This window comes from Astatotilapia calliptera, chromosome 23, assembly GCF_900246225.1.
Source record: "Astatotilapia calliptera chromosome 23, fAstCal1.2, whole genome shotgun sequence".
In the NCBI taxonomy this organism is placed as follows: domain Eukaryota; kingdom Metazoa; phylum Chordata; class Actinopteri; order Cichliformes; family Cichlidae; genus Astatotilapia; species Astatotilapia calliptera.
In genome coordinates this window covers 19,898,895-19,912,531 of record NC_039323.1, presented here as the reverse complement: position 1 = coordinate 19,912,531, position 13,637 = coordinate 19,898,895, and the positions used below count along the sequence as shown (strand labels likewise).

At 38.6% G+C, this 13,637-nt stretch overlaps 1 protein-coding gene across 1 annotated transcript; it reads right to left on the bottom strand.

Moving 5' to 3' along the window:
- Window positions 1–2,477: 2,477 nt before the first annotated feature.
- LOC113015718 (protein NLRC3-like) lies at window positions 2,478–12,758 on the bottom strand. Its single transcript, XM_026157901.1, has 10 exons — window positions 12,670–12,758; window positions 12,489–12,587; window positions 9,737–9,818; window positions 9,351–9,570; window positions 7,249–9,079; window positions 6,132–6,305; window positions 5,738–5,911; window positions 4,231–4,386; window positions 3,779–3,825; window positions 2,478–3,616 (listed from the first exon to the last, which is right to left on the bottom strand). The coding sequence occupies exons 1-10, from the start codon at window positions 12,756–12,758 to the stop codon at window positions 3,072–3,074; spliced, it is 3,417 nt and encodes a 1,138-aa protein (XP_026013686.1). The 3' UTR covers window positions 2,478–3,071.
- Window positions 12,759–13,637: the final 879 nt, after the last annotated feature.

Genomic DNA, 13,637 nt, shown 5'->3' with positions numbered 1-13,637 from the left:
GTCCTTCCTTCTCTATCACAAGAAATCCTCATATTTAACATCCATTAGTGTCAATATTAATTCAACATTAACATAATTTAGAACACAAAACTTGCTTATTGCAAACTCAATAAAACTGCAGCATAAGTTTGCTTTCTTGCATTATTTGTGCTTGGAGGAGCAAAGCAAAAGAACCAACAGACAGGCATGTAATGCACCTACAGCACTTTTCTAGTCTTAATGAACACTCAAAGCACTACTAGGTACAAGTCCCACTTTATCCAGACATTCTTGCAACACTTTATCTCCGTCACTTCAAGGAAAATATTTTAGAATAGCCAGTTAACCTGACATGTATGCTGGAGAGATTCAAACATGCAACCTAAACCCAGAAAGGTCCCAGACAGAATTTAAACCACAGACCTCGTTGCTGTGAGGCAGCTTTTCTAATCAGTCCACAAACACTGAGTGCTTTACCACAGAGCACCACCATGTCATCCTGTTTCAGATCTCGTGTCTGTGTCAGGACACTCTCAAGGCACCATGTGACTTTTGCATGAACTCTGCTCCTCATGTGCGCTGCATGTGATCACTCCTACTCTGTTTTACTATTCCACTGTTTGGAGATTTCCCCATGATCTTTCAAAGATCAGCAGTGGTGCAAACACCAACAATATGAGTGAAAGTGTTAAGGGACCTCTGGAGGTCTGTTAACATTGTCTCATAAAAGAATAAAATGCACACAGACATGGCATGTAGAGTTTAAAGACCCCCTAAACACACCATTGTGGTGACAGCTTAAAATTTTAGAATATTTTCATTTTGTTTGTTTTTGAATCAGGTTTGGACAAAGACATTTTTCTGCAGCCAAAACAGGTCGAATTATCACGAGCAGTATGGAAGGGTTAAAGTGTCTTCCACTTTTGTTTTCCCCCTGTAAAAGCGTCATTGTTCTGACATGTTTTTATTGTGCAACAGCTTTAACTTTTAGTTTTTTTGGCTTCGTTTTGGACCAAAAACTATGAACTTCTAATGCCATCATAACAGCAAGATTTCAGAATATTGGAGCACATAAATAAGTAAGTCGTACTTTTGTAACTGGTTGAAGTAAAAATTGTCAAAGCACAAAAAGAGAAATATTCAAAAAAAGGCATAAATACTTTAAGAGAACAGTGAAGAACAGGAATTGAGTAGATGTTAAGTCATAGAAGCAGACCAGACATTTCTAAATAGAGCAAAAACTGCCTCGAACATTTTGATGGAAATGTGAATCATTCTCTTTAAACTCACACAAGATGTCAGACGAGCTGCTTAAAGGTTGCCTCCTTCTCGGGTCCAGCTGTGAGTCAGTCAGCGTGATGTATGGAGTGGCAGATTTCTTTTGTTTCTGCTGGAATTAATCTGAACAAAGCTGGTGTTAACAAGAAGAACAACTATTACCATCACATGGAGCTTCACATGGAGAGGATCATCTGACAGCAAGTCCAGGAAAGTGAAGTGAAACTTTACAAAGAAAGAAAACACAGTGAAGAGCTTAGGGAGAAATTGTGAAAGAGGAAAATCAGGAACTGATCAGTTTGAAATGTTTGAGGTTTTACAGAAATCTGCATTTCTGTACTGTTATTGTTTGTACTGAACACATCCTCCAGAAATGTTCTATTTAAATTGTGGTGTGACAGGATACATGATGTTTGCCATTTGACAAAAAAATTTGCCATGTTTTTTTTATTCTTTATGTTTTGGTGTCTGACTGTGATATTTTTACCTGCAGTTCGTCTCTGTGACCACACGAAGAAAATAAACACAGTTTTTCCCTGCTGACGTCAGTATTTCTATCAGTTTAATATCTGCGTTTACGTACTGCAACATTACCCCACTGAAGAACACTAGTGTTGAAACACTGCAGTAAATGTGTCATAAAGACAGTATATTGTATTTGAGTTGTAGTTACTGACAATGACCAGTGGAGGGCAGTGAATGGTCCATTTCAACCTCATAAATATGAGGCTGTTGGTATCAGTGTTGTTGATGAGCCATCAGTACAATTATAACACAATATTAATATAAAATAATTTGATAATTTAAACACCCATGAAAGAATGAGTAAAGCAACATCATGTAGTTTGTTCATTTATTCATTTGTTTAGTTTTAATAACACAAAGAAAGCTCCCTGACAAAATGGGAACATGTAAACAAAGTTCCTTCAGAGATGGTGGAAATGATCATGTAATGTTGTCTTCACAAGTAAGCGAACAAGAAGAGATTAAAAACATCTAATCAGTGAAAGAAAATCCATAAATCAGTAAATAAAAAAACAAAAACATGTAAAACATGAACAGCTCGAAGTGTTATGCAAACACAGACCGAAAGAGTTCGACTTACAGGTTTGTATGTGATATTTACTCAAAATAAGTCTAAGGTTAACGGTGCATGAATATATTTAGCATTAGGGTTCTCCTTCAAAATTAAATGAGATATTAGTTTTGTTAGAGCTTCATAAAACAAAAAAGTTTCACTGTAATGAAACATTTAAGACTTGGTTTTTTATTTGGACACTGAACAGGCTCATGATAACACAAAACTAAAGTCCAGAGAAACAAAATAATGTGAAAATGTTTTTTAACAGTTTGTTAATTCATCATTTAAGGCCCTGCAGCTCAGTGATTCCTCCTTGATATCACAGTTGGTCACCTGTTTCAGAGAAATACAACATACTGATATTTACTGTGAAGCTTTGAGTGGAAAAAGACAGAACAACAACATGTAGGTCCTGGAATAATCGTAGCTTCCATCTTTAAAGGACTGAAGGGGAAGATGTTTACAAGGAAAGGAAAGAGCAGTTTATTAATCTTTTATCGGTGGAGTACCCTCCAGGTCATTGTGAAAATTAAATCCTGTTGAATTGTACTGTATTTCTTTTACTTGACAGCCAGTTATTAACTATACACAGACTTTGATCTAACTGTTGTGCTACATTAAAATATATTGCACTAAATTATAATGAATGTGGAATTTTATGATATTCTGGACTTTTCTTGCTGTATTTTCTCTTGCTGGATGTTTAATTTGAATTGAATACCCCTACCTCATCCTAAACTGTACACAAATTCACTGAGGAAGTAGGAAACAAGACTGTAAATCCAGGATAAAGAGGTTCAGTGAATGTGGTGTTGAAGGTGTGGAGGTGGATCAGAGTGTCAGAGGAGACTCTGTAGAAGGACAGAGTGCCAGCAGGACAGTCCACATACACTGCTACTCTGTTAGAGACAGAGGAGGACGAGGAGGAGGAGGAGATGGATGTTTTTTTATTATTGTGCCAGACAAAATAACAACCATCATCTGAACAGCTCAGACTCCAGGACTGATCATTCTCTCCAAACACACAGTGTTCTCTGTCTCCTCTCCTGTTGATTGCTCTGTAACTTACTGATATGTTAACTCCTCCTCTACACTCAACCTCCCAGTAACAACGACCAGTCAGACCATCTCTGCACAGTAGCTGAGGCCAATAATCAAATCTGTCAGGATGATCAGGATATGGCTGACCTTCCACCACACGTGTCACCTTCCTGTTGTCTTCAGACAGTTTGAGGTTTGTGTGCACTGTGTTTGTGTCGATTTCGAGTTGACAGGAATCTGACGGCGAGAACAAACACATCCAGCTGCAGTTATTGATCTGTCATGTGTTCATTGACACTTTGATGATGACTCCTGACATTAGAGATGTCATGTGAGAGTTTGAACATGGTTGAATGTGTGCCGCTTTGTTTTCATGAATCACATTAAAAACACACTTACACTTCCTCAGACCCGGTCTCAACCATCGGACTCCAGCAGGCTCCACCCTGAAAGGAGGAGGGGGTTCAGACCAGCACAGTCTCTTTCAGCATGCACACATGGACATTACATTGCTCTCATACACATATTGTTAAGTTTTTATTTTAAATTTTTAAAGTGCATTATTTAGTTCATTTAAATCAAACTGAGGTTCATTTTCTCCTTTGGAACAGTCAAACATTTTGACACATTTAAAGAAAATGTGTCTAAAGTCCCTTCCTGTGGTTGTCATGTAAGTATCTTCAATCAGACCGTTATGTTTTTTTTTTTTTTGCTTTTATTACTTTTAAAAAATATATATAACCTAGTCAAATAAGTTTAGATATTGCATAAGTAATCATAAGTAATCATTTCAACCTGACATTTTGGTATATTTTATTACTGATTAAATGAATCAAGAGGCCTCTCCCTACCTGAGAATTTCCAGTCTTAGCTGCTCTAATAGTTTTACTCCTGCCTCTTCTGGATGATTGTAAGTCAAGTCAAGCTCTCTCAGATGGGAGTGGTTGGCCTTCACAGCTGATACCAGAGAGGTACAACCATATTTTGTGATCAGGCATCCTGTCAGCCTGAAAAAACAACATGTGACAGATACTGTTACAAAACAGCATGGCAGCTAAATACAAAGTGTATTCTTTATATGGCACTGTTAGGAGAAACAAAGTCGCTTTGATCTAAAATCTAACGCCACCAAGAGCCAGATCATTTGATGGTCACGAAAATGATCAATCTAAGGAGAACTGAATTCCAAGAAAACCCCAAAAATCTACTAAAAAAAAGCAACATGCTAGTCCATTTTGTTGAAATTTCATTGCAGTAACTCAAAATGGTACTCTGTAGTGTGCGTTTGAGAGCATGTCTGACAATATCAGGTTTTAGATATTTGTTCAGGGGGATCTCCTCCCAGATCTGGACAAGGGTGTCACTGAGCTCCTGGTCAGTTTGAGGTGTAACCTAGTGACGTCGGAGGACCAAAACATAATTTCCCAGAGGTGGTTTATTGAATTTAGACCATACACCAAGAGAACCTAGTGTAGTGTCTGACAGTGGGTCCAAGTGGGTTCATTCTGATACCCAGTGCAAGTCATGGTGTCTTGCTTGTAGAGGTCCTTGGATCCCTCAGTGAGATATCACTGACACACCACCAAAATGATCATGCTGAATGATGTTACATGCATAATGTTCTCTGTCATTTCTACAGACCCCTTTCATGTATTTTACACTTGCATAGGGAGAACTTGCCCAATCTACAAATACCAATCGGGCTTCTCATGCACACTTTGTAGGTTCCAATTTGTTAAGCTCATTTATAGCAAAGCAGCTGAAATTGATTAACAACCCCCTCTGCTACTTAACTGACCTGGATTCTGCTGTACTCGAGCAGTGAGTTGCTATGAGCCAGAGAACTGATCAGTATTAACTAGTTCATTTAGTAGGTCTGAAAGCAAATGGTACTTAGATAAAAGAGGTCAGTTTGATTTGGTGAGAAGGCAGTTTCCAGAATATTTAGGACACTTCTCAGTGTGCAAGGGACAAGCTACAAACCAGAACAGCTCTTCAGTCTCTCTTCCTATCCTCAAGAAGTACTGACTGAACTCAGGGGAATTGAATCCAGAGAACAATCCAACAGGAGTTGGTAAGAGTGGGTTCGGCTGGCTTAGAGTTGGTTCCAGTTGATTCAGAGTAGTCTAAACAGTTTAAGTACGGAGCTAATCTGTAGATAGGAGAAAAGTGTCTGCCAGAGGACTCCAGGAAACATGCCTGCCACTGAAAAACATTGGTTGATACCACTCATATTCACACTCACACAGGCAGGGTAGAGAAAAGTTAGAGCAATAAGGAAGAGAGAGAAAGAGAGGAGGGGGCTGTACCTGGAGGACAGGGTAACCATGAGAAGTTGTACATTTTAAAATCGCTGACCTGAGTGTTTCCAGTTTACAGTGTGGATTATCCAGTCCAGAAGACAATATGGTCATTCCAGAGTCCTTAAGGTCATTGTCACTCAGGTCCAGCTCTCTCAGAATAGAGTATGAAGCGCTGAGAACTGAGGACAGAATTTCACAGCTTCTCTTTGAGAGGTTACAGTTGCTCAATCTGATTGGAGAGTAATGAAAAAGAAAACAAACATAAACCGTCTTACCTGAATTCTTGAAAATACATAATCTATGGACATTATCATCCCTCTTGCATGCACATGTAAAAAACAAAATATGTGAATCTAAATATGCCATTGTAAAATCGAAATTATTATTTATGGAAGGGAAATTCAAACATTTGGCTGATAGGCACATAGATCTGACAAATATGATCTGACCTGAGTGTTTCCAGTTTACTGTATGGAATTTCCAATCCAGCCAACAGCAGCTTCAATCCTGAATCCTGCAGTTTATTGTTACCCATGTCTAGAGATCTCAGTCCACAGTCTTCTAATTTTAGAGAAGAGGATAGAGCTTCACAGCTTCTATGTGACAGATTGCAGCTACTGAGCCTGAAGAGACAACAATAATAAAATAGACCAAGTCATTGCAGTTCAATTCAGCTTTATTTATATAACAGCAAATCACAACAGCAATTGCTACTTTTATATTATAAGGCGAAGACCCTACAATAACACGGATAAAACAGAGAAAACCCCAACAATCATATGACTGTCTGATGCTTTCTCGTTAAAATGCTCATTTTAACGAGAGTGGTAAGGAAAAACTTCCTCTTTTCTATGTTTTTTTTTAAAAGGAAAAAATCCCTTTTAACAGGAAGAAACCTCAGGGAGAACCAGCTAGAGATTGATAATAACAAATTATTAAATGCAGAGTGGTGTATAAACACATGGTACGTGAAAAGGGTTGAAAGAAGGAGAAACACTCAGTGCATCATGGGAATCCCCTGCAAGCCTAGACCTATTGCAGTGTAACTAAGGGAGGACTCAGGGTCACGTGATCCAGCCCTAATTATATCCTTTGTCAAAAAGGAAAGTCTTAAACCTAATCTTAGAAGTAGAGATAGTGAACTATTTCTACTTCCAAACTGTTAGCTGGTTCCACAGAAGAGGGGCCTGAAATCTAAAGGCTCTGCCTCCCATTTTACTTTTAAACACTTTTTACACAAGTAAGCCTGCAGTCTGAGAGCAAAGAGCTCTAATGGGGTGATATGGTACTATTAAGAGATGGGCCTTAATTATACAAGACCTTGTATGTGATTATAAAGATTTTAAATTTGATTCTGGATTCACCAGAGAGCCAATGAAGAGACTCCAATATCGGAGAAACATGCTCTCTCTTTCTAGTCCCTGTTAGTACCCCTACTGCATTTTGGATCAACTGAAGGCTTTTCAGGGAATTTATAAGCAAACCTGATAATAACAAATACAATTTTGTGTTCTGTTAAAGACAGGCATGTGTTTAAAAATAATTGATGATTTCATGATAACTTACAGAGCGTTTTTGGAGGCTTTGACCACTGGCAGCAGCTGCAGAAGAGCCTCCTCTGAATCAGAGTATTTCTTCAGGTCAAACACATCCATATCTTTTTTGGATGACAGTAAGATGAAAACCAGAGCTGACCACTGAGCAGGAGACAGTTTATCAGTGGAGATACTTCCTGAACTCAGGGACTGTTTGATTTCCTCCACTAGAGAACGATCATTCAGTTCATTAAGACAGTGGAACAGGTTGATGCTTTTCTCTGTAGATAGATTCTCATTGAGTTTTTTCTTGATATATGTTTTCTGGTTGAACTGTGAACTACTTCTAAGCCGTGTAAGCAGGGATGCTAGTAGAGTCTGATTGGTCTGTGAACTTCTTTCGGTCGTTGTCAGCAGGCCTCGTAGGAGGGTCTGATTGGTCGGCATTGAAAGACCCAAAAGGAATCGGAGGAACAAGTCCAGGTGTCCATTTGGACTCTCTAAGGCCTTATCCACAGCACTCTGGTAGAAATGTGTTTTATCAGACCTACTGGAGATTGTTTGTGCTTCTTCCAGCAAATTGACATCAGAGTTGATGAAGGTCAGACTGACATGAAGAGCAGCCAGAAACTCCTGAACACTCAGATGGACAAAGCAGAACACCTTGTCCTGGTACAGCCCTCTCTCCTCTCTAAAGATCTGTGTGAACACTCCTGAGTACACTGAGGCTGCTCTGATATCGATGCCACACTCTGTCAGGTCTGATTCATAGAAGATCAGGTTTCCTTTCTGCAGCTGATGAAAAGCCAGTTTTCCCAGAGACTCAACCATCTTCCTGCTCTCTGGACTCCAGTGTGGATCTGTCTCAGCTCCTTCATCATACTTGACCTTCTTCACTTTGGCCTGAACCACCAGGAAGTGGATGTACATCTCAGTCAGGGTGTTGGGTAGCTTTCTCACCTCTGTGGTTCTCAACATTTCCTCCAGTACTGTAGCAGTGATCCAGCAGAAGACTGGGATGTGGCACATGATGTGGAGGCTTCGTGATGTCTTGATGTGAGAGATGATCCTGCTTCCCTGCTTCTCATCTCTGAATCTCTTCCTGAAGTACTCCTCCTTCTGTGGGTCAGTGAACCCTCTGATCTCCGTCACCATGTCAACACACTGAGGAGGGATCTGATTGGCTGCTGCAGGTCGTGTTGTTATCCAGAGATGAGCAGAGGGAAGCAGGTTCCCTCTGATGAGATTTGTGAGCAGGACATCCACTGATGTGGACACTGCAACATCAGTCAGAATCATATTGTTGTTGAAATCCAGAGGAAGTCGACACTCATCCAGACCATCAAGAATGAACATAACCTGGAAGTCTTCAAATCTGCAGATTCCTGAGTCTTTAGTTGTGGTTATAAAGTGATGAACAAGTTCCACCAAGCTGAATTTTTTATCTTTCAACACATTCAGCTCTCTGAAAGTGAATGGAAATATGAACTGGATGTCCTGGTTCGCTTTGTCTTCAGTCCAGTCCAGAATGATTTTCTGAGTTAAAATTGTTTTCCCAATGCCAGCCACTCCCTTTGTCAGCACTATTCTGTTTGTTTGATCTCTTCCACTTGAGGCATTAAAGAATTCTCCATGTTTGATTGTTCTTTCTGGTCTGTCTGGTTTCCTGGATGCTGTTTCAATCTGTCTAACCTCATGTTCATCATTGACCTCTGCGGTCCCTCCCTCTGTGATGTAGAGCTCTGTGTAGATCTGATTTAGACGGGTTGGGTTTCCTGCTTTAGCGATCCCCTCAAATACACACTGGAACTTCTTCTTCAGCAAAGTTTTAAGATCATGTGTACAAATTGGAGCAGACATTTCTGAAAACACATAAGAAATAACTTAAGTTATTGTACAGCAAAGAGGAAGTGATGAATATACTAGCCATCAAACACCTGGGTAGTAGACAGATGTGTCATTACTGAACTTATGCACAAGCTTCATTTGTGTCTTCAGCTTCCAGAATCCAACCTGCAACCTTTCACTTACTAAGTAAATGTATAAAACACTACACTAGGGAATTATTCTCTTGAACTATTAGAAAATTTCTAATTTTTCCAGCAGATAAGATCTTTAGAGAAATACTCTTACTGCTCTGCAGTTGGTCAGCCAGCTCTTCCTGCTTCATTGTCCTCAGGAAGTGTAGTGCGATCTTTAGGAAGGGTTCTCTGCTTCTCTGCTGTTCATTCACTCCAAACACGTTCTCATCCTTTTTCTGACGCTCAAATGGTTCCATGTAGTCTGGAACCAGAACTCTTTGGATCGTCTTCAGCTCATTCTTCACAAAAGTGATAATGTTTTCCTCCAGTAGCTGGAACAGAATACTCTATGATTCACCTGATCATACTGAAATCCCGGAGCCAAAAATTGGATCAATGTTAGACACACTGTCCTTACACTAGTCTAAAAGGTGCAGCATAGAGATCACTGTGAACAAAATAGAAAATAGCAAAAGTAGTTTTTGCACATGTACTGACCATAAATATTGAGTTAAGTTTTATGTGGTGATGCTGCTGGCCAGACTGATCAGTGGAAACCTTTGAGCTCTCCTTGTTCACCCTGTGGAGAAATCATGAAGACTTGGCTCATGTTATGGCTCTCCACAAAAAAAAACAGGAATAAATTAAAACTACAAGAAGCGATGAAACTGACTGTGCCCATTAGATTGTGTATAAGAAAACCAACTACATCTTATTTTGCTGTGTATTGTCTGGATCCAAAATTTTAAATTTCATATGTGATTTTATCAGTTAATATTGATTTCCCGGTGCCTGGAAGTAACATTAAGCATTAGCTGATATTGGCTTGTAGATGTCTCTGGAAACAGAATACCATCTTATATGTTAAATTTGGGATAGACTGGACAAAGTACATTTAAAATATGACAGTTTAACTCAAAAGCTTTACAATTTAGCATCACCAAAGCCTTTAGATTAGGCTTGTTTATTCATTCCAATTTCGAGGAGAAGTTTGATAAATACAAGACCAGAAAATGGCAAAAATTGAACCAAAACTTGCATCTTAGATTGAAAATGACTGACTTCCTGTTATGTTTAGAATAGCTGTGAATAGATTAACTAATTAAAATTAACTAATTAATCTCACAATTTTCTGTAATTAATTGCGATTAATCACAATTACTTGATCAATAGCCTGGCTGCAATTACACTTTTTCAACTTTATATTTAAGCTTGTAACTGACATTTATGCAATATAAAGAAGTAAATGGAGAATAAACACAAAGAATGTATGCTGCAATTCAAAGAGAATTTAAACAGTTTTCTTCTGTCTTTTAGCACAGTTTCTCTCCTGTGAAATACAACTTTTTAAAAAACCTATATAGTAATAGTATACACTAATATATAATATATATTATATATTATATATATATATATATAATATATATAATATATATTAGTGCTCTCAAACAATCACAGTTTTTAATCAGATTTATCACAGGGTTACTGTGGATTAATTTTGATTAATCACAATTAAATCTCATTCATTTTTAATCTATATTAATTGCATTTCATTTTCCATGAGCAAAAAAAGCACCATCCCCAGCTAAGGTATGCTTCGCGTCAATGGGATATTTTAAGCTGGAAGTGCTTCGGTGAAAAGATAATTCCTTCCAGCACTATGTGCATAATACTTTATGTTGGTCGACTCTTCCGTCTGGTTATTTTTTTAATACTCAAATTTCCCATCGAGAGGGCCAGTGTGTGTTTATCATCTTCCATATTGAGTTGATTGGTTCAGCTGCCCGTCACTACCAGATCAACTGCCCATTTGCACATGTACAAAGGTAACTCTACGCGGGCAAACTGTCTGAAATGCGTTGACAGAAAAATTACAGGGATTTTAAGGCATTCTACACTCCAGATGCGTTAATAGCATTAAATTTTTTTATCGCGTTAATCGTGATGACAGCTTAATCTGCGTTAATGCGTTAATTTTGACTGCACTAGTTTAGAGTATTGATCAAAAAGGGTTTTTTTTTCTTGAGCTATTACATCAGGCTATCAAATTTCATATATGCAGATGAAACAGTTTCGTAGATGCCTCATTGAGATTCTGTAGGTGGTGCTGTAAACCCAATTTAGCATCTCCACCATTAGGACCAATTATCACAAAAGCTTCATCATGACAGAGGTTTTAAGTTATGATTTTTTAAAGCTTTCTTAACTTCTTAACAAAAACTTCCTGTTTCATTAGGGAGTCATTATGCCACCAGAGCAATGAAAAGTTTTAACTTTCATCATTAATTTATTTAGACCACTATTGGGGTGGTTGTGATCAACTTGTGACAACCTCCCCTAAATATTCCTAGCACTCTAACTATCGATCAGTATTGGCCAGTGTTGGGGAGTAACGGAATACATGCACCGCCGCTACGTATTTAAAATACAAAATATGAGTAATTGTATTCTGTTACAGTTACCGTTACTTTGTTGAAATAAATGGATTACACGGCGGTCTTTTCCTGTTTCATATATTAGGCTATGCTCTCTCTATTTTTGGTAATTCCACCCTGGTGGAAACCTAAACAAAATGCGCATTAAGAGGCTCTAATGCCTGTGTCCCTATTTCGCGGCCCATGTTACCTCTACTTGCAGCCTGCATAGTGACGTGAAGAAATACTAAAAATACTACTAATAAACGGAGCGCATGCAGTGTGACCTTTGCAATGTCAGTGCTTGGGCCTTGATGACACATAAGTATCCTGTTTATCTTGCTATCATGTCAAAATGTGAGGCTGCTTTGGGGCTTGATGTCTATTTCTTCTCTAGTTCTTGTGTTGACACTTTTAGAAGATGAACCAGGTAAGAAAATACACACTTTATGTATTTAAAAAAATGTGATAAGGACAGCTCACATTAAATCTGCCCACACAGAGACTTGAGCCAAAGGTCCATGAAGTGATGTGTGGAAATGAGCACTGAGTCATATCATTGTGGTAGTAAAGGTTTAGTTGTCCTGATGATGCCATTGAGAACCACCAACAGAGTCTAGAGCTGTTTGAAGACTTCATCTCAGTTTGGTTTATTGACAAATACCTCATACATCATAAAGCTTTCACATGCTTCCCATGCCATGTTTCTGGAAAAAAAAACCCTCACTCAAGACTTCATACTACATTTGATTATAGATACGTGAAAAGCTGATCTGGCATTAACCCTTTTTGAAAGTTTACTGAAAAAAATAAACATATATACAGATATAGATTACCTTTCCACAGCAGAGCATTGTCCTTTAAAATCAGCACCAATACTCTTTGACCAGTCACTCTTTAAGGACACACAGCTGGGTTCAGGTCCAGGTTGGTTCCTGTGAATAATGATGAAGAGTGATGTGAGCGCTGAGCTGTGACATGGAAAAAGTCATGGACAGTTAGAGATGGTTATCTCACCTCTGAGCTTTGGTCTGGCTCTCATGTTCCCCACACAGAGTGGTTTTAGAGGGAGGGACTCCCTCCTCTCTGTCCTCACACTGATCCATGCTGCTGAATTCACATCCACATCAGCTCACACACACTTTCTACCTTCACCTGCAGAGGAAACACTAATCATTCATGTGCACATCAACTGAAATTCTCCCTCTGCATTGTATGTTGTCCAAACACTGAGATGAACCAGAAAACCAGCAGTGTCAGCTGAATGCAGTCAGACAGCAGTGTGAGGCAGAGGAAGCTGCCATCAGCTGCTCTACTTCTACTATCAGTCCACTAGATGGCGCCATGAAGCACACGCGATGCTTTCACTGACACACAGATTCACTGTGACTGGAAGTTTTATTCAATTAATGTTCAGTTAAAAACAGAAACAAACAAACACATGACCTCAGATCTCTGCCTCAGATTCTCTTCTTAATAAGAAAAATGACTTTTCACTCACTAAAACTCAACTAACAAAAGAAAAGCAACCTGTTGTTTTAGTTTGTTTTGTGAACCTTTAATTTTTGTTTCCAGAGATATTTCATCAAAAGGAAACATACACCGAACATAGCTTGATGATGCACATTAACTATAGAGGGAAATAATCCTCATAGAGGTCACAAATTTGTATCATATGATTTACAAGCCTGAACTATTCAAAAATTCATACACAGATTTTTTTGTGATTTTAACACAACATGTCCATGCACACTGCAATTTCAACATTAGATACTGAAGGCTACATTAAGAACTGGACTCAGTACTGCTAATACACACACACACACACACACACACACACACACACACACACACACACACACACACACACACACACACACACACACACACACACACAGACACATTTTTAAGGTTAACCTATCTGATATCTGATAATTTTGATAATATCTGATTATTTTCACTTTCAAAAAGATTCTCAAACCTAT